The sequence below is a fragment of the Nyctereutes procyonoides genome, unplaced genomic scaffold (assembly GCF_905146905.1).
Source record: "Nyctereutes procyonoides isolate TBG_1078 unplaced genomic scaffold, NYPRO_anot_genome, whole genome shotgun sequence".
Lineage (NCBI taxonomy): Eukaryota > Metazoa > Chordata > Mammalia > Carnivora > Canidae > Nyctereutes > Nyctereutes procyonoides.
The window spans coordinates 47,817,584-47,839,599 of NW_026575046.1; the positions used below are offsets into that span (position 1 = coordinate 47,817,584).

At 40.3% G+C, this 22,016-nt stretch overlaps 1 protein-coding gene across 6 annotated transcripts in view; it reads right to left on the reverse strand.

Moving 5' to 3' along the window:
• Positions 1-5,957: 5,957 nt before the first annotated feature.
• The window catches only part of FBXW11 (F-box and WD repeat domain containing 11), a 126,196-nt gene continuing 110,137 nt past the window's right edge, over positions 5,958-22,016 (reverse strand). For 5 of the 6 annotated variants that reach the window (XM_055325300.1, XM_055325296.1, XM_055325301.1 and 2 more), the window contains 5 exons: positions 19,685-19,803; positions 17,380-17,490; positions 16,392-16,470; positions 15,151-15,336; positions 5,958-8,522 (listed from right to left, as the gene is read on the reverse strand). In XM_055325300.1, the coding sequence (XP_055181275.1) occupies positions 15,175-15,336; positions 16,392-16,470; positions 17,380-17,490; positions 19,685-19,803 (471 nt within the window). In that variant the 3' untranslated portion in view covers positions 5,958-8,522; positions 15,151-15,174. Of the gene's footprint in view, positions 8,523-14,321; positions 14,652-15,150; positions 15,337-16,391; positions 16,471-17,379; positions 17,491-19,684; positions 19,804-22,016 lie in introns of those variants that run through there. The other variant, XM_055325297.1, reaches the window with a different exon arrangement.

The following is a 22,016-nucleotide window of genomic DNA, read 5'->3' on the forward strand; positions in this document are numbered from 1 at the left end:
GGGGGCGGTGGAGGGAGAGCCTTCTGTTAAATGTTGAGTTGCTCCCAACATACTTTTCAAACATTCATTTGCTTTTGCCCAGTCTCCTCCGTAAGAGACATGCTTTCGGATGTGTTTTGAAAAATATTCCATATGCTAATGGAATGTCACCATCTGCCAAAGAAGGCAGAGCTGTTTTTAAAGGAAAAACTATTACAGAAATGAGGTATTCACAGAGGGGCACTAAAGAGCCCAAACGTCGCTGACCTGAGGCTGACCTGGGCCGCCTCGTGTTACCAACATGAAAAGAGAGTGAGAAAATCTGAGGCCAATTAACTTCTCTCCCACCCCAACCCCACTACCACCACCCTCTCCCTCTCTCATTTTCCCCTCCCCTTCTTGGAGACATGATGAAATTTCCTGAAACAAAAACTCGCAGCCCGTTCTATAAAATGCTTTCGCCTTTGGTGGAAAAAGCCCCGATGGTCCCTTTTATCTCCTCATTCCTGAGGCGCAGACCTGGCCCCCGTCTGTTTGTGCAGATGGGCTTGCAGGGAACAGTCCCAAGGACAAGAGAGGCAAAGGGCCTGGCCGGCGGTTTGCTGTTTGCCGCCGGCGCCGGCCATCAGGAGAAAGGGGCGCTGCGCTGAGGGAGGGGGAAGCAGGATGAGGTGTCCTGCCTGCGGCCTGGTGAGGGGACAGGCCTTGTTCCCCGTGGGCCTGCGCAGCCCGGAAGCAACTGCTCAGGGAGGGTGGTCTTCCGAGTTCTGGGAGCATCCACCCGCCTTGCCAAGACGGCTGGTTATCACGCCCCTCCCTTTCCAGCTCTTCCTTCTCCATCCCTGTCGCTGGCGTGTCCTCCCGTGCCCTCATCCTAAAGGCTGCCATCTTCCTGGCTCAGTGTTTGGGCTCTTCTTCGAGAGCCATCTCTCTCTTCCCTCCAGACAGCCCGAGTCGGCTTCACTTACCTATCTCCCAGGCACCTGCAATGTCCAAATCCAAACGTGTCACCCTTCTCCTCGAGCCCTCCTTCCCTTACCTGGGAGACCAAGCGCCCCTCCTGCCTGTTTGTTCAGGCTGGGCAGACCCACCTCATGGCCTTTGCATCTGTGGTCCCCCAGCCTGGAACATTCCTCCCCACTGGATCCAGCTTAGCACTGAGAGCCTGGCTCAGATGTCCTGCAGTCCACTGCACTGGCTGCCAGGCGTGACCTCTTCAGGGCACTTATCACCATCAGGATCTATCCAGCCCTTTCAGGGCTGTGTGGGCACGGCAGCGCTCACAGCATATGGTCTCTTTCTTCTGGACTGGAAGCTTCCTGAGAGCAGGGGCAGGGCTCCTTTCCCTACAACCCCACCTAGTGGCTCATAGGAGACACACACCAACCGTGGCTGCCCTGGCCGGCTCCTCCTACTCCCTCAACCACCTCCAAAACTGCCCTCTTGACCAGATGAGCACTGGGTGTTATGCTATATGTTGGCAAATTGAACACCAATAAAAAATACACACACAAAAAAACAAAAAACAAAACCGCCCTCTCTCACCTCCTCAGGGCTTTCCTTATTCCAGACCTCTGCATTCCTCTCCTCAGTCAGGACACCAGCCTTCTAACCGGTCAGCCCCAGCTTCCAACCCATCCGTGGCTGCCCACCGCTGCCAGGATAGAGCCCCCAGTGCTCAGCATGGCCCACCGGCCTGGCCGCACCCCACCAAACTTTGTGCGTTGTTGAGGGCATTCACGCGTGTTTATTAATGACCAAAGAATGTATGCCAGAGACACTAACAGGAAGGAAAAAAGATGTGCAGAGGGCCTGTTAATGCAGGGGGACTGCTCAATAGGAGGCCTGGCTCCTTGGGGAGGCTCTGCTGGTCACAGTGCCCCTGCGGCATGGAGAGGGAGAGGCGAGGGCAACATGGGAAGGGGTCTGCAGTGACAGCCAAGACAGACTGGAATCGGGGATCCCTGAGTGGCTCAGTGGTTTGGCACCTGCCTTCGGCCCAGGGCGTGATCCTGGAGTCCCGGGATCAAGTCCCACATCAGGCTCCCTGCGTCGAGCCTGCTTCTCCCTCTGTGTGTCTCTCATGAATAAATAAAATCTTAAAAAAAAAAAAAAAAGACTGGAATCAAGGCTAAGCCCAGCTGCTCAAGAGCAAGACAGCCCTGGGCCTCAGTTTCCTCAGCTATCAAGTGGTACTAACACAGGCCACACAGGGCTTTTGTGAGGATTACAGTATGTGTAAAGCCTTCCAAACAGGCCTGGCAACTCACTAGTCAGTGGTTATGTTTATTCTTGTTGTTGCTGTTGTTGGCATTGCCTTACCCTCTTCCCTGCATTGCCCACCCCTCTACCCGCCCTACCACCCACACACATGCACACATGCACAGTGAGGATGTGAAATTCTTGCCTGTCCACTTTGGAGACACTACAATTCGCTGAGCATAGTGGATCAGGTCCTGCATCAGGCTCCCCGCGGGGAACCTGCTTCTCCCTCTGCCTATGTCTCTGTCTCTCTGTGTGTCTCTCATGAATAAATAAGTAAATAAAATCTTAAAAAAGTTGGGGAGGGCCCAGACAGGCCTCAGGCTGTCTAAGCAAGTTTGATTCCTGTCTCATCTCATACCATCCTGAGTCCTAACCCTTATCATGCCTTTCTCTGCTCTGGACATTCTGTACCATTTGCTTAAAAACCACAGCAGAGGGATGCCTGGGTGCCTCAGTAGTTGAGCATCTGCCTTTGGCTCAGGGCATGATCCCAGGGTCCTGGGATCAAGTCCCGCATCAGGCAGGGAGCCTGCTTCTCCTCTACCTATGTATCTGCCTCTCACAAATAAATTCTTTAAAAATCTTAAAAAAAAAAAAAAAAGCCACAGTGGAAGCTACCAAAAATGGCTGCCATTGAAGGTGTATTAGGTACTGGTTGGCACAGTGCTTTGAGTAGATTTAAGTTCAGATTTAGACAAGGCATTTTAGGTCTTGTCATTTAATTTTTACAGTGATTTTAAAATACTATCTCCACTCACTTCCTAGAGGAAGCTCAGGTTCAGGGCAGAGAATGTCCTTGTTCCTGGGGCTGCTGCCAGTTAGGTGGCAGAGCTCCAACCTCAAGCCAGGTCTAATGGCCCCAAAGCTCATCCTCTTTTCCTCTCTGCCACCCAGTAGACCAGTGACCCTCATAGGATATCTCTGGATGTGATACCAAGTTCCAAAGTCTACAGCGTTCTAAGAGCTTTCCTTCTCAACCCCCAGAACTTCAGGGTATTTGGAAGTAAAACACAGCCCGAAAGCACAGAAAGGTCCGTTGGATCCAAAGATGGTGGTAAAGGGTGCAAGGAGCTTAAGTTGTACTCAGTGAGATCTCACCAGAACACCAGCTCTAGGCTGTTCCTTGGGCATGTCCCACTACAGATTAAGTCTCTGGTCTTGTCACTCATAGGTTCTCCCAGGCCAGTCCAACAACGTATCTATTGTGAAAAATACAATTCAGCAATACCTGGAGACAGGATAAGTAAAAAGCCACAAAGTTGAAGGCAACTGCTGTCCAGTTCTCCACACGTGCATATGAAAAAAGTTACTGAAGACCTGTACTATAATTCCTTCGTGTGGCTCCACACAACCTATATACATTTTTTAACACTGGATTGGGATTTCAGTGCATTTGGGTGTGGGGACCATCACCTCGTCCTTGGGCAGGTAAGCACATGAAGATAGCCATGTATGCAGTCATCCCACAGAAGTCTGAGAGCCCATGAGGTCTCAGACCCAGCTTCAAGCAACAAACAAGGAGCTTGGAGGTTCCAGAATTTCCCCCAATTGGAAGACTGAGTCGATCCCAGGCCTCAAGCCGTCCTTGCTATAAGGTGAACTCAGCACAAAAGCAGGCAGCTGGTCTGAACACAATGTGATGGAAGACAGTGGCTGCTGGCTCTTGGCTCCTTCCCTCTCCTCTTGCCTTTTCAAACCCCTCCCTTGTTTGGTCATTTTTCCTAAAGAAACATGTATTCAGTCATTCTATGTGCTGGTCACTTTGTCACAAGGTAGATAATTTAATCTGTCCTTTTGCTCTGGAATCTCTTCTATTTCCCAAAGTGATCAGTTGTCAAACTTAAGATGTTTCGAGGTCACTACTAGAAATGCTTAAAATCATGTTGGTTTAGGGATGGCAAACTGGTGCTCCAGTGATTGACTTTAAAAAGTCTCCCCTTCCCCCCAATAAAGTCACCAACTCTTTATCAATTGGATCTTTACATAACCCGGATTTTCAGTTTTTCTTAAAAATTTAGACCTGGTAGGGATGCCTGGGTGACTCAGAGGCTGAGCATCTGCCTTTGGCTCAGGGTGTGATCCTGGGTCTGGGGATCAAGTCCCACATTGGGCTCCCCACAGGGAGCCTGCTTCTCCCTCTGCCTGTGTCTCTCATGAGTAAATAAATACAATCTTAAAAAAAAAAAAGATTTAGACTGGCATTACAGGGTCTGCATTCCTGCAAGCCAACAAATCATCCAGAGCTGGGGCATGTGCCCTCCAGGACTTGAGCTAGTGACACCTCTAGGTGTCATAGGGAAGTTAGGACCCCAAAGGGGGTATTGCCACACAGCTAATCAGTAACAGGATTATTAGCCAGATGGCCTGACTTCCTTTTTCCTTATTAACTAGAAAATCAAGAGGCTGAAATGGCAAAGCACCACTCTGTCCTCTGGTTATCTATCCAAAGAGTTCTACAAAAAGTCCCTTAGAATAGCCATAATCAATATGGGATGAATTTGTAGCTGTAAATTTCTTGCAGCAACACCTTACCTGTTGAGGAAGAAACTATCATTTACTGAACACCCATCTCTGTGAGGCTGGGAGGCAACTGGAGAGGTTAAGATAGTCTGTCTGACACCTGAGGTCCTTCCCACTCTGCAGTAACAGGTGGGCTCAACCTTTGCAGGTCGCATGGATGAACCCTAATCACCATTGGTTTTTCACACTTGGCACAGGCGAGAAAGAGCTCTGAAAGATGAGAGTTGCTATAGGAAAGGGCAGGAAATGACCTAAACTTCAAGGAACTTGGTACATAAATTGTGGGAACCAAATATAAAACAGTCATGCCCACGAAAGAGGCACAATTCCATCAATATGGAAGGTTCTCCTAAAGAACAGGAGATGAGAAAGCAAAATGCAGCACAGCACAGAGAGCATGCTATCATTGCCATTAAAAGGGGTGGGGTGGTATGTGTGTACATGTCCAATATACACATACATGTATACACACCATAACCTGCTACTCACAGAGTATCGCTCACTGTCGAAGGATACAAAAAACTGGCTAATGATGATTGGGGGATTGAGGGTCAAGGGTGAAGGAGAGAATCACATTTATTCCTTTTATGGCTTGTAAAGAGGTTCTCTTAACCATATGCATATTATTTTTAAAACATTTACAAGAAAAACGGGTGGAGGCAATACTGTAGAGAAGTACTCTCATCCCCAATGTCCACGTTACCAATTTGGTGGACTCATGCGGGGAAAGCTAGTTATCCAGAAACCTCTGCTACCACGGTGCTCAACCAGTGATGTGGGCATCTGCAAACATGGAAAACTGAACAATTCCATGTCCTATGCTTACACGGAGCAGGCACCTTCTCACATGTGCACCTGCTTTTTCAAGAACCAGAGGATCCACTCACCCTCAGAGAAACTTGGGAAAAAGAAGGGGCCACTTTCATATTTTTACAGTAACCGGTGAAGCAGTTAAGAAAGAACTTATGAGAAGTTAGCTACCACGTCCTGAGGTGAAAATGAGCTTTCAGCAAAACACCCCAAGGCATGGACTGGCATTATCTCACACAAACCTCTCACAAGCCAAAAAAGCAGTTTGCTTTCAACTCCACTTTACAGAGCAGATGATTTTTTTAAATCTACAAACTTTAATGGTACATCACTGAATTACTGAAAGAACATAACAGTTTTTTGAAAAATTTCTTAACAGAGCATCAGAGTATTTCAACACTTTATTAAGAGTATTGGCTTTGAATTAGTAGCTGAAGTAACAATTGCATGAAGCCAGATTAGATGTACTGCATAATACTCATACTTGATTTATTGACATTACTTAGCAATTTATTGGACAAAAGTCAAACTTTTTGTTTTTTATTAAGCACATTCCACAGTACAAAGCTGTCATGAATAATATCTGTACAATTTAACAGTTTCAATAGCTGTTCAGACACAAATTTATTTCAAACAGATAATTGGCAAACATAATTACAAGTTAGAATTAGACTATCCCAGTGCTTTAAAACATTAATATAGCAGTAATTTACAGTTGCTCAATTATGATTAGCAAAATAAAGTCCAGGGTACGGCTGGGAATTACTACTATAATCCCAGAAAGTCAGAAATCCTTGGGTGCCAAAGTCCCCTGCTATAATTTAGTAGGCACAATTCAAAGGTTGTGTGCATATTCGAAGGCCATGATCTCCCAAGGAACAAGAACTTCTATATTAAACATGCAAAAACAACAACAAAAAATCCATTCGATCAGAATTGCCTCCTCCCCACCCGCCCCTCCCGCACCCCTGGGCTCTCCTAACCGGTTGATATAAAGCTGTAATGTGGAGTGGTAAAAGTGGACTCACTTCCACAACCACTGTCAAGCTTACAACATCTACCTCACAAATAGAGATTTCCTTTTTATTACACTTGGAGACTCAACTTCTCAAAAATAGAAATTAATTTGGTAACATGTGGGAGGGAAAGATGTATTTTTTTAAAAAAGGAAAGAGAAAAACTAGAAAGCCAAGCCAACCCAATAAACAAATCACATACACACACATTGATCCCCACACCTTCTCAATGCAAAGGACAAAACAGAGCCCAGGGCCCTTCCCTTTAGTAGTAGAGTGTGCTTCCACGGGAAGAGGTTTAGTTAACAGGAGGTTCTTATTGGTCCTTTAAAATGTTACTGACATTCCTTAATCTTTGGAAACAATGGCAAGGGGCAAATCAGAACCTAATATTGAACGAGGGAAAAGGGAGTGCCAACCGAATGCCAAAATCCTTGCCATGCATGGTCAGCGTGATAGTGCCATTCACACATTCGGGCTGCAGAGCACTTGGGAGTTCTGAGAACCTGCCAGGGCTACGGCAGCAGGTGACACCAGAGATGATGGGAATAGGATTCATGAGCTTGAGGCTTTGCACCACGTAGGAGTACCCTTCCATTCAAGATGGGCCTCTGAACCAACCCGACCTGGTATACGGGCTCCAGAATATGAGCAGGCCCTATACACACCCTGGGGAGGATGTTACATCCATGCCACTATGTGTGCATTCCAGAGCCAGAACACCCAGTCAACAGGGCCTTCTTGTTCCTCCCTTTCCAGGGTTACTAATGCAGAGAATGATGATCTTGGACAGTAAAGTCAAATGAATACCATGGGAAGTGACCACTAGTACTCAGGAGTACTTATGATGAAAAGAACAACAGCAAAATTTCAAGGTACCTCTCTATTATATATGCTGCACAACGAATAAAACATTGTGTTCAACTTCAGAAATTACATTTTAAAACAAGATTCCCATTAAAAACACACACACCACACACATACACACAAAATGACAATGACAAAATAAAAATACCATATGAATACTGCAGGAAGGGTTCTAGGTAATCCACATTAACCCTGGTATCAGGTTCTTGAGGCCAGCCCATGGCTAAGTGCGAACACACTCTGTATTAGTGTCTCAGGCACAGGGGCCCTGACTCCAGCAACCTTGAGGTTAAACTGTTATGTACATTATATCTACATGCGGATACAGTATTTTAAATTAGGAGGCAAGCACACATGTAAAAGTGTTACTCTACCAAATATCAGGAGATGGTTGGGATACAGAGAGAACAGTTAATAAAAGAAAAGAGCTATATTACCTTTTGGGAGATAATATAACCTGGCTTATAGTTCTTTAAATTAAAAGAAATTGGTACAGAAATGAAGTATAATCCAAAAAATATTACTAAGACAATCCAGAGAAATTTTTCCATTGTCCAACATGTTCCTAATACAGGTCAGAATTCATAATGACTTGGACGGTCAAAAGGAGAATGCTAACTTCTGAAAAGGAAAGCCCTGGACATTCTGGGTAGGTGTTTGGCACCCAAAATTTCACCAAAGAAGAATGCTGTTTCTTAATATCAGATCAAAGTGCAAAGCAATATAAATTAGAGGCCAGTCTTCTCTTGATGGTCGATTTACTTCCGTAAAACAGACTGTATGTTCCTTTTATATGAACAATTTACATTTGAAGCATTAGATTTTTTTTGTTTCACTGATGGGGGGAGGAAATGGGCTTCTGTTCTACTGGAAGTCGGTGAAGCTAAGGTATCCTTCTCAAAGTAGAGGCCGGAATCGGAGGTGAGAAATGTTGGTACTTGGAAGAGTTAGGCTGCTTTGCATCTACCCAGCGTCTAGAACCAATTCCAGCTTCATAACTCAGCTGTGAAGAACTCCCTTAGGCATTTGGTAGCCATGTAGCCAGTAGTTCAAGACTAGGAAACCCTGGGAAAACAAAACAAAACAAAACAAAAAACAAAGGGAGTATGGATGGATATTCTGGTTAGACATGGAGATATACACCACAGTCCATCCACATTCACACAGACATATACTCATGCACACAGAACAAATTACCAATTTTCAAATATAATCAGCATCAAAAATAAAAGCTCCAAGTTGTTTTGAGCATAATACATACCAGGCATCAGATTTATTTAAACCTTGCAATAATCTTATGAGGTAGAAACTATGATACCACTTGAAAAATAAAAGAACTAAGGCACAGAGACATTACTTAGTTCAAAGCATTAGCCATTAAATGACAAAGAGGGGACTCAAAGAGATGACTGACCCTATAACTTATCAACTGTCAGTGCTTGCTGCTAAAAATTATGCATATGACAAAATATGCTTCATGTGAGATTTTATATTCAGATTTATCTTTTAAGACATCAGAGCCTACAAAGGCCGGTCTCCTATCTGCCTGACCTCTCTATCATTGTGAAACAAAAACATGCAAAAGCTAGTAAAGTACTCCTTCTAAATAGAATGCTAATAATCAGAAGTTACTTCTTTTTGAAATACATCATTTGGTAAAAGAACAATACAGTGTAGAGGGAAAGACTACTGAATGCTACATATTGCTTTGACCATGACCTTGATTGAGTCAGAAATAGTTTAGTCATAATCTCCACATTCACCCATGTAGATAAATAAGCGCACACCCACGTACCTAAACTTATCGTTAACTATGTACAATGCAGGCTGACATTTTTCTATTCTAAATTTCATCAAAACAAAGTCAAAATCCATTAAAATGATTTCACAATCACTAATGGGTGACAATCCTTTCCAAACATAGTACTAAACCACTGACCTAGAAGACTTAAAAGTTACCTTTAAGTCTAAAATTCTCTGACAAAAAAAGAGAGAAGAGAGGTTTTTTAAAAGCTTGTATTTTTTTTAAAAGGAAACTTTCCTAAAAGGTTGTCAATTTTCATAAACATCAAGAATCCTTCTCAATGAGATTGAGAGATTTTTTTTTTTGATCAAGAGAGATTTAATTTCATTCATCACTGTTTTTGCATGAAGGATCTTTAAGAGTATTATTTTTAAAATATTAACACCCACAGATAAGAAGTAGGCATTCCAAACACTGCTCTCGGTAATATAAACTGATTTAACTCTGCTGGAGAGTAACGTGACTCTGTGCATCCCAGTCTTTAAACATCATACCTTTTAACCCAGACACTAAAGACATTTCTGGAATTTATCCAACAGTAATAAAAGCAAAGATTACAGGTGCCTAGGTGGCATAGTCAGTTGAGCGACTAACTCTTGGTTTTGGCTCAGGTCATGATCCCAAGGTTGTGAGACTGAGGCCCACATTGGGCTCCGCACTCAGTGAGTGCAGAGTGTGCTTGAAATTCTCTCTCCCTCTCCCTTCGCCCCTCCTGCTCATGCTCTTTCTATATATATATAATAAAAAATAATAAATCTTTAAAAAAAGAAAGTAAAGATTAAGCTAAAGAAATGATCATGGCAATGTGTTTTATAACAGCTAAACTGGGGGGAAATATACATATAAAACAACAGGGCCTAGCCAAACAATCGAATATTGTTTTGCCACTAGGAGTAGTAATTGAGATAAATATTGACATTATGGACATGGAACAATTTTGCAATAAAGGGGGGGGGAGCATTTTAAAAACGTGTATATTTATCAGCCATAATTTTAAGAAGTCTGAAAGGACATATACAAGGAAATTAACAATGGTGAAGTTTATTTTCTTCTTTTGGCTTATCTACTTATTCTAATTTCCTAATAATGATCATATATTGTCTTGTAATAAAAAAGAGAGCTACTGTATTTATTAGGCTCTTAGGAGTTAGTAATTTTTTTTTTTAAATGACTCAGCAAATAGGGTAGCCCGGGTAGCTCAGCAGTTTAGCGCTGCCTTCAGCCCAGGGTGTGACCCTGGAGACCCAGGATCGAGTTTTGCATCGGGCTGGCTCCCCACGAGGAGCCTGCTTCTCCCTCTGCTTGTGTCTCTGCCTCTCTTTCTCTCTGTGTCTCTCATGAATAAATGAATAAAATCTTTTAAAAAAAATGACTCAGCAAATAAATCTATTGCTAAATTTCCTGACACAGAAATACTCTTACCTTGGATTTTTAGGGTTGAATATTTTACTGCAAGGTTAAATCATCATTAGGGTAGTGTTTCTTATTATGCATAAATCTTACAGTATCACATGGTAATAATTTTTTTCATGTTACAATAAATGAAAAGAATTTGGAAAAGAGCAGTAAAATCTATAGAGCTGACTGCCAAGGTTGTCAAAAGTAATTCACTTTGAAGAGACAAACACATTTGAGGTTTCACTGCTTGTGCTACTTAAATAGCAAGATAAGATTTTTCCATTGATTTTTCTAATTGTTGATCATAACAAGGACAGTTATTCTGAGATTCCCAAAACGAGGGCAGGAGGAAGGTCTAGAAGAATTAACACCACAGTTTCCTTTCTGTCACAGCCAATGAGAGAAACACCATTGGTGATCATTATTTCATTCCTCAACCAAAAAAATCTTGTTTCAGGGCACTTTAAAGTAATATATAGAAGTTGCCCAATTTGTGGAAGTTTATTATGTTCTAAATTTCATCTATTAAATAAGCCAGAGAGGGGAAACAAACTACGGATATCTTGGATTTTATCAAGTGCCTCTCTAATATCAGAGGATAAAGAGAAAAACACCTATCAAAAATCCAAAAGAATTATGCTTAAGCTGTTCTCTGATACATCTATTTCCCTGAGCCTATCTACTCCAGAAGCTCAGCTATGGCTGCAGTTGTCCATGTCCTATTTTATGTGCTTCCCTTATGTGGAAAAATAAAAGCAGAGGCACAATGCAGCTAAAGCAATGTGCAGAGGAAAAGGTACAGTTTTGAAAAGAAAAAGAATGTAATAAGTTTAACAAAAGATGTACAAGGCTTCTACACTAAAACCTGCAAAATACTGCTTAAGAGAAACTGAAGACCTGAAGAATAGAGATAGACCACGTTCATGGATTGGAAGACTCAATTTTTGTTAAGGTGGAAATTCTCCCCTAAAATGATAATATGATTCAATGTAGTCTTAATTATAATCCCAGTAGTCGTCTTCATAAACTTTGACAATTAAAAAAAAATTTTGACACTTTAATTTAAAACCGAAAGTGAAAATTTAAAGAATCTAGAATGTGAAAATCTAAAGAATCTAGAATCAAAACAATTTTTTTTAAGTTGGAAGGTTTATTAATACTCTACGGCACTGGCAAAAGAATAGCTATATATATCATGGACTTAGAAGAGAGTCCAGAAATAGACCTACACATAAGGGGTCAACTGATTTTTGGACAAAGCTGCTAAAGCAAATTCTATGGGAAAAGGAATTTTTTTTTCCTTTTAGTGCTAGAACAAACAGGTATTTTACAAAAACAAGACCAATGACATTCTCACCTCACACTATATACCAAATTAATTCTAACTGAATCAAAGACGGATATGTAAAAGCTAAGAACACAAAACTTTCTAAAATATGCTGGTCCAAACAGTAATCACTATCTACATGTAGCTATTTAAAGTATAATTAAATACAATGAAAGATTCAATTAAATTCAATTACAATATAATTTAAAATTTAGTACCTAAGGCACACTGGCCACATTTCAAGAGCTGAATAGCCACAAGCAGCTACTGACTACCATACTGGATGGTGCAGCTATAGAAAATGTACACTAATTGATAGACAGGCAGGTCGGTGTTTGCTAAGGCTGGGATGGGGTCACACTTTGCCTACACAGGTGACAGAAGGGAACTTTTTGGGGTGACAGAAATGTTCTTATCTTGATTGTGGAAGTAGTTTCAGAGATTGTCTACATTTGTAAAAACTCATCAAATGTTATGCTTTAAACAAGTACAATTTTTACAAAATCATACCTCAATAAAATTGATTTAAAAAACAAGAACAGGGGCAAGGCAGAGGGAGACATGCACATCTAGGTACCTGACTATGTAGGGAATATATCTAGTACCTGACACTGCCAGTTTAGAGGACTTATTCCAATTTTTTACTGAGTATATTATCTTTAGGTTTGCTGAAAGTGACTGCAGAAATACACTACAGCTGTACAGACATTTATCTATTTAAGGGCAAACTCTAGTGTAGCCTAGGAGAAAAAAACACAAATATGTCATTTTGGCCCTGGGTGTCACTTACCCAACAAACATCAATAAGCACTTACAATACACCTGAGCACTCTACTGAACATTGGAGTTACATAATAAAAGGAGTACTACAGCCTTGTGAAGGAGACAGACATGCAAACTATTTCAGTATCAAATAATAAATCAGATCAAATAAAGGGGCAAAGGTGGGTGGGAGTGTCTAAAAGCCATAATAATGCACACAAGGGGAGGGAGATGATAGAGGTCTGAACTACTATGGTGTAATTAGAGAAATTAAACAGAATCTAGTCTGGTTGCAGCATTAGGCTTCTGGAAGAGAGTAATGGGAGAATGGGATGTAGTAGGGGGTGGGGAGTGAGGACAGAATTTAACAGCTAAATGCTAAAACTCCTGTCAGCTAATTGAAGTTGATGAACCTCAGTCCTGAAGACAACGGGAAGCCAGTAAGGCAGAGGATGGCAGTGGCTGAGCTTAAGATGATCCTAGCTGAGAGCAGAATGGAAAGTGAATGAGGGAGAAGAAAGACAAACCAATTTTCATTTGGGTCCATTTCTCCTTCCCAGTATTTTCCTTAGGATTTTTGGGAAGGGAGGTTGAAGTGAGGAGAAACAATCATTCAAGAGATCCTTCCCTTCTTCCTCTGTAATTCCCTTATAATATCTATTTTAAGATTCTATTCAATAAATGTAGTAACTATGCCATAAGGGTTTTCAACTCATGAAGAATCTAACCAGAGAGAAAGTAGCAGGGCATATGGTCACTATCATGAGAAATAGTATGAACAAACCTGGGGTGGGAAGAGCAGCTATGTATATGGCTTACAAGTCATTAACCATTCACCTCCCATACCCAGGTAGACACTGACAACCCATCACAGCAATTATCCCTTTGGGGTCCACATAGGGTCCCAGAATCCTTCCAGCCAGGCACTACTGATCAAACCCAGCCAGCATGAAGAAAGTGTTTATTTGCCATTCCTGATGCAGACCCTTGGTTTATCACTAATAGACGGCATAGGGGCAAGACTAGAGGTCAGCAAACTTTTTCTCAAAGAGCTGTGTAATAAATATTTTAGCTGCTGCAAGCCATATTGTCTCCATGGCATATATTCACCTCTGCCAATGAAGAATGAAAATGGCCAGAGGCAATATATAAACAAATGAGCACAGCTATAATAATAAAACTTCATTATTTATGGACACTAGAATTTAAATTTCACATAATTTTCACGTGTCATAAAATAGTATTCTTCTTTTAACTTTTTTCAATTATTTAAAAGTGTAAAAAAACTATTCTTAGCTTGCTGTGGTAGGGGAATAAAATCAGGCAGTGGAACAAATTTGGCCACTGGCTGTAGTCTGCTGACCCTTGGGTAAAACAAACTTCCTGGACATCTGTGTTTTGGGTCTTAGAGTCTTAAGTAAGAAGTATTAGAAACAATGGTAATTGGGTGATCTACGAGCCCTATCTTTTCATTAAAAATAATTTCACAATTCTACACATAAACTTTCTTTACACTTTTAATATTTAATGAACAGAAAAAATGTATAATGATAAAGAGCCACTAAGTATTAAGTAATATTTTTAAATAAATATGATTTTTATTAATCAATCTTTACATACATATATATACACAGTAATACATATAGGTACAAACATATTGATTCAATCTGCAAAGTTTAACATGCACAGAATTTATTGGCCCCCTTGCAAAAATTTTCAGAGTTGGAAATACTGCTCCAGATGAACAGGGCCATCGGTTCCCAGGACACAGCCAAGTAAAAGGCTTCTCATCCTCTAGGTTGGACACCCTTAGTAATCAAAATGCCATCATCAATGGTTACAATGGCTCTAAGTCTTCCTGTAACCAGAGCAAAGGACTTTGCTTCCAGGGTACCTGTTGTGTCTAATGGATGAAGAACCGGTTTTAGGGGCTTTCTCAACAAACACCTTTCTTTGATCCCTCTTCTAATGAACAGTGGTGGTGGGTAGATTAATAACAGGGGCAGAGGGGGAATTTTGAGTGTTTGGTTGATGGTGATTTTTTTTTAAATAAAAGAACTGAAAAACAGAGAAAAAGGAGATTCTTACATCCCAAAACTGAATTCGAAGGACTTTACCTGTGTTAAATTGATAGGACCTGGGGAACCATTTAGGAAAACAGTTTTAAAAAACAGGAACTACATCAACTGCCGATGTGAAAACCCACAATATGTAGGATGCCAATTTCGATCTTATTTTAGTATGACCATAAAGATCTAGCCTGATACTGGAATTCTGCAACGCTGAGGCACCTAATAAACACTAATCACCTTGGTTCCTATCAACGGGAAACCCAAATCACAACACTGCCCCAAAGGGAAGGTGAATTCAATGAGCAAGGTTAAACATGGGGAGGTACTCACCTGAAACGGGTAAAGTGCAGACTGTTATCTGGAAATGTAAGTGTATGTTCTGGAGGGAGAACGGGTCTCGTTCTGGGCACTGGGAGGCACATTTAAGAAATCCCAAATCAAAATAGTGTCATCATGGGAGCTGCTGATGATCTGAAATTCATCAAACTGTAGCCGGAACACACGTCCAGAATGTTCCTGTGAAATTTAACAGCTTGATGAGTAAAATTAAACCTTTACATTCCCTCGTATCTCATGATCAGTGATGTGGTGCAGGCTGAAAATGTAGCTACTTATCCATGCTTCCTAAATAATATTCCAGAGCTTACTGAGCTTTATCCTTTACCCTGGGAGCAAATACCTTGGCTTTTCCTTCTAAGCCTTTTTTTTTTTTAATTAATCTTTGTATCAGAGATCCTGGCTCATTAATATGTTGAAGAAAAAAACTATGCGATCACTTGGCCAACGATCTTGGAAAGGTAAACAACCATATTAAATACCCATGCATGATACGCTGTAAAAAGCAGAGCCAGAAGGATGTTTTTAACATTACCAAGAATATCTACCTCAACCACAGTCAAAATCAAAATTAATGGTGAAATAGAAACATTCTCATTAAAATAAAGAAGAAAAGAAAAATGGTCCTAACCACAGTACTGCATGTTCTCATCAGTGCAAGAAGCAAAAAAATAGAAATAAAAGGTAAAGCTACTGAAAATAAGAACAAGTCTATCAATATTTTCAAACAACTGTCTCCTCATTAATGTAACAAAAGCAACCAGACTATTAGAAATAATGAGCCTGCCAAAGTTGCTAAAACAAGATTAACACATAAAAATAAGGTATTTTTATATGCCAAAGCAATAATCCATACAATATAGATTAAGGGGAAATTCCATCATAATACAAACATGTGCTATATTATAAAAATATAACGTAACCAGATACCCATATTAAGAAATCTCCCAAATCTACAGGAAATACTTTGTACTCTAGAGGAAACCAATCCACCTACAAATGAGGACGCCTGCTTTCACATATTAAGTTGTATTAATGCTCCTTGGGAAAGAGCTCCCTGTAATGTAAATGTCAGTTATTCTCTGCTTTGGGCTAAAAAAAATGAACAAAACAGCGCATTTCTCTGAAGGCACACTGTGAGATACACAAGCTTTCTTGTGATACACCTAGGCAGGTCTATCTGCAGGTATCATCTTCCAGGGCAGGAACCACTCCCATTTCAACAGATTACATACCACCAATGTGCGCAAACACAAAGTGCTTGCTGGGGCTCGAGGGTCAAGAGCAGCTTGCAAGTCCCAAACTTTAATTTTCCTAGAAAATAAATGGAGATTGCGATTAGTAGAAAAGTTATTAACATTTTATATACCGTCAGGAACTTCCTTGATAGAAAAAAATACATCTGAACTGCTATTAGAAAAGCTAATGGAGACTGCTTATGTCTTAACAAGTCATTTAAACCATTTACACTTGATTTTGAAAAAAAAAAAATAAGGACCTACACATTCTCGGAATTGTGGAAACTGTGAATAAATATTTTTGAAGGGAGACAAGAAAACAACTTCAGGTTATCTAAATTCAGTTCCTGACCTGATAATCTATGTCACCAAATTCATTAATCAGAGGGCTCTCTGGAGCTGAGTAGGTGCTGCTGACAGAAGCTAGGACTCTCTGTGAAATTCCAAGAATACCTTTCTTCGAACTAAGCAAAGGAGTATAAACAGACCAACTAGTCCATTTGTGAAGTATACATAAAGTCACCTTGAAAGGTTTACAGTTGCCATTTGCTCATTTAAAAAGTCCTGAGGCTTTTTTAAAAAAGAGTGTTTAACCAAAGGGTAAAGGAAATGGACCACTGAAAACACACACACACACACACACACACACACACACACACACAGCTAGCTTAATTTAGGACTGAGGCAAAGAATGGAATTCCTGTACAACCTAAGCTACTTACAAAGGTTACAATAACTTACAAAGGTTAAAAGTGTAAGCATAGGAGTTACAGAAGCTATCCTACTGTAAGAACTTGGGGCAAGACCACTCATCCTTCTGGGCCTGAGTGGCTTCACCTGATCAAGTGGTACAATAACATCTGCCATCCATTACACAACAAGGATCTAGCACAGAATTGGCACATACATAGCTGCTTACTATACAACGCTTGTTTTTCCTCTAGATACAGTGATAGTAGTGTATTTAAAAATTTGAAATACATACCCATCATAGGCCCCACTGACAATCCTCTTGTTATCAAACCGGATGCATCGGACCAATTCTTCATGTCCCTCTAGGACTCTTAAACAGGCACCACATTCGATATCCCATAGCCTTGAAAGTAAAACAGATCTCTGTGAAACAACTTCCCACACATGATTCACACTATCCTTGAGTTCTTCATGTCTGTCCCATTCATGATTTTCACTCTCCTGAACTTGTTTCTATCTTCACTCCCAGTCCACATTATACACGTAGAAAGATACATATGTATATTTAGATCATTTGTATATATTTTTTTCTTTTTTTATTTGTATATTTTAAAGCACTAATTTGGGGGACACAGGGTTAGCTGAGTCAGAAGAGCATGTGACTCTTGATCTCAGGGTCATGAGTTCGAGCCCCATGTTAGGTGTAGAGAATACTTAAATAAATAAAAACATTTTTTTTTTTAAAAAAAGAGACTAAAAAAAAATAAAAAAATAAAAATAAAAAATAAAAAAAAATTAAAAAAAGAGACTAAATTGGGTAGAAGCCTTCTCATTATATTTCCTTTTATTCAGTTTTTTAATCACATGCATGTATTACTATTCTTTTAATTTTTATTCAGCATTCTTTTAATGTCTGAATTGATGAAACCATGTAGCTAAATGGTATAACAAGGACTTTCCTGGGGGAGACAGGGATTGCAGGCAGTAAGAGAAAGAAAAGGCATGTGTGTGGGTTGAGGAGAGGATATAGTATGTACAGCCAGGGGTGTTAGGCTTCCAGGCCAGGCACATCTGGCCTGGAATCCATAAGGCCTGCTAAAGTTAGAACCAGTGCACGAGGGGCACCTGGGTGGCTCAGTGGTTGAGCATCTGCCTTTGGCTCAGGTCATGATCCTGGGGTCCTGCGATCAAGTCCCACATCGGGCTCCCCATGGGGAGCCGCCTTCTCCCTCTGCCTATGTCTCTGCCTCTCTGTGTCCCTCATGAATAAATAAATAAAATCTTAAATAATAAAAAAAAAAAGAACCAGTTCATGAGCATGGTGGTTTCCCTCTCCTGATGAGGCTTAGGGACACCCCCTCTTAGATGATACTGCATATTAGGGTTGTCCAGTTTATGAGGTCATAGTGGGAGCCTCTTATTAGGTATATGAAGCATCTCAGAAATATAAACCCACACAATATCCAGACTTTTTCTTGGTGTATGATTTATATGTGAAATTGAAATTTTCACATTTTTCTATCATTGGTTTTCCTACATTGTTTGCAAAAAGAAATCATAAGCACGTACAAAACAAAGTTAGCAAACTAATTCTGTAACAACCTTTTCTTAGCCTCTCTACAAGTAGCTCTTACCATCCACCCCATGAATATTTTATGACAGCCACACTCAGCAAATCTTCTCATCAGTGTCAGGGACACTGGCTTCTCTAATCTACTGTGAACAGTGTCATTTAGCACTACCACTGACTCCAAAGTGGTCCCCTCTATAAACTATAAAGGAATACACATTATCACTTTGTAAAACCTCAGAGAGTCCAGTGAGAAAGTTAAGGACTGTCTACTGCTGAAATAGTTAAGTAATAGAAAGCATCAAGATTCAGGTTCTCATGGTACTTTCAGAATACCTTAAAAACTTAAAACAATAAAGAAAACCCACAGCAGTTTCGGGTCTATCATTGTGGTTTCATTCCCTCCTTCCTTCTTTTTTTTTAAACCAATCTTTATTTTGCCCAAACATTAAGCAATTTGGTTATAAAAAAGCCAGGACAATAGAAAAATGACTAAGGATTAGTAAACAGATATTTAAGATAAATATTATAAAATAATATAACAAAGATTAAATATTTAAGATATTTTTTAAAATATTTAAGATATTTAATAAAATGTTTAAGGTCTGTCGTATTTACTAGAAAGCAAGGTCACTGAGTGTTGGGAGATAAAATACAGGCATAACAGGAGTGGATGATCCTGTAGCACAGTCTTGTACAAGACAAAGTACGCTCGTCCCATGTGCTAGTGAGGAAGAGAGGAGGTACAGGTAAGGGAAAGTGGTGAGTCAAGCCAGAGCATCCTCTGTTCTGAGGGGTTTGGGTATTAAGGGATCTTGGGTGGAGCAGACATTATAAAACATGTGTCTTGGGGGAATCAGTTTATCTGCTTCAGTATGCAGAGCCAAACAGATTAATAAAAGTCATATACAGTTTTCTTACTTGAAGTATCCCTGAAGGTTCAAAGTCTTTCGAACATCAAGACAGGGAGGAGTCAAAAATATGGCAAAAATCAGCCTGCTCTGGCAGCACACCAACTTTTACCCACCTTATGGTATTATCTGATGATCCACTAACAACCAGCCGATCCCTGTACTGGAGACAGGCAATGCCTCGCTTGTGCCCATTCAGAGTACGAACAAATTCACAGGTACTTGTGCTCCAGACCTGTATAATAGATTATCAGTATTTTAAGAACAAATGCAGAAAAGTCCCCTCACAATACACCTTTTTACAAAAATCAGAGCTTCTGAGAATGACCAAAATACTTGACTCTGAAATATGGTTTGGGGGCTGGGGGACAGATTGGCCAGCATACAGTTTTCTTGGCTGTGGAGGGATAAAACAGGAATGAAACACAGGGAAGCTGTGAAGTCTCCAAACCTTGAGATATTCACAAAGAGAACATCTCCTGGATGGTTCAGACATTCACTTGCCTAGAAGGAAGAGTGTGGGCCAGATTTTATGTTTTCATGCCAGCTGACATGTCAAATCCAATGTAACTGATGTGAAAAAGTTTCACCTTTCACATCCTCCTCTTTTCCAGCATAGTTGCTTGAACAGCTCCATTTGTTTTGACACATCACTCCTAATATTATGTATGTGGAATAAATAATCCCTCTTTTGTGAAACCATCTGCAAGACTTAGATGTTCACAGATACACTTAATATATTACAAGCCAAATAAGGAGATGCAAAGCAACCAAAGTGCCCTGAATTATTTTACCAGCTGCATTTATAGTTGAATGGGATAACTAGATATCCACATGCAAGAGAATGAAGTCAGACCCCTAACTCACACGATACACAAAAATTTAATTCAGAATGGATCAAAGGCCTAAATGTGAGAGCTGAAACTATGAAACTCTCAGAAGAAAACCCAGGAGTAAATCTTTGTGATCTTGGATTAGACAATGGTTTCTTAGACATGACAACAAAAGCATAAGCAACAGAAGACAAAAACTGAGAAACTGGACTCCATTAAAATTAAGTTGTCTGTGTTTCAAAGGACACCACCAAGAAAGTGAAAAGAGAACCCACAGGATGGAAGAAAATATTTGCAAATAATTTACCTGATAAGGGACTTGTAACCAGAGTATATAAAAAACTTTTACAACTACACAATTTTAAAAAGTAATAATAATACAATTTTTCAAGTATGTGAAAGATTTAAAATACATGTTTCTTCAAATAAGATATAAAAATGGCCAATAAGCACTGAAAAGATGCTCACTACAATTAGTCACTAGGGAAATGGAAACCAAAACCAGTGATACCACTGCACAACTACTAGGATGGCTGTAATAAAAAAGACAGACAATAACAAGTGCTGGCAAGGATATGGAAAAATCCTCCAGGCTGATCTAATGCAACAGCTGTTTTGTAAAAAGGCCCACACATTCCACGCAGTGATCTCATTCCAATTGGTGTGACTGAGCGGTGAGTGATTACATACAAACCCTACTTGTCTAGCTTACAGACCACTCATTTAAAGTTTGATGCTACCTTTGTGATTTGTGGGGCTAGAAACTAGATTCTAGAAAGCTAACTAGTACTGGCCATAAAAAGAAGGCTTTTTGAGCCAAATCTAAATGCTCACACATTGCTAGTGGGATTTTAAAATGATGTAGCCACTTTGGAAAATTTTGGCAGTTCCTCAAAATGTTAAACCCAGAGTTAACTCCCAAGAGAACTAAAAATTTATGTCCATGCAAAAGCTTGTACACAAATGCTTATGGCAGCACTATTTGATACAAATAAAAAGTGCAAACCACCAAAATGTCCATCAATTGACAAATGGACAAACAGAACGTGGTTAAATCCATGAAATTTTATTGTCATTAGAACGAATGACATACTGACACATGCCACAATATTCACGGATGAACCATGAAAACATGACACTAAACGCAAGAAGCCAGACAGAAACATCACATATTATGATTATATTTGTATGAAATGTCTAGAAGAGGCATATCCATGGACAAAAAGTAGATTAGTGATTGCCAGGCACCAGGAGAAGAGAATGGGGGTTGACTGTCAATGGGTTGGGGTTTTTTTTCAGAGGGCAATGAAAATGTTCTGAAATTAGATGGCTAACCCTGTGACTATACTAAAGGCCACTGGATTGCATGCTTTAAATGGTGAATCTTATGGTATGTGAATTATATCTCAATAGAGCTATTATAAAAATTGAAGAAAGCTAAAATTAAAGAAAGTTAATATGGACACTGGAATCGGTACATTTACCATATCCTCTGAATCACCCTACACTACAACTGTTTGCATCAGGCCTGCCACCCACCACACACTGAGCTTCTTGAAAGTAGGCGTGTGTCTTAATCAGTATTATATCTCCAGCATCCAGCCCAGGGTCTGTG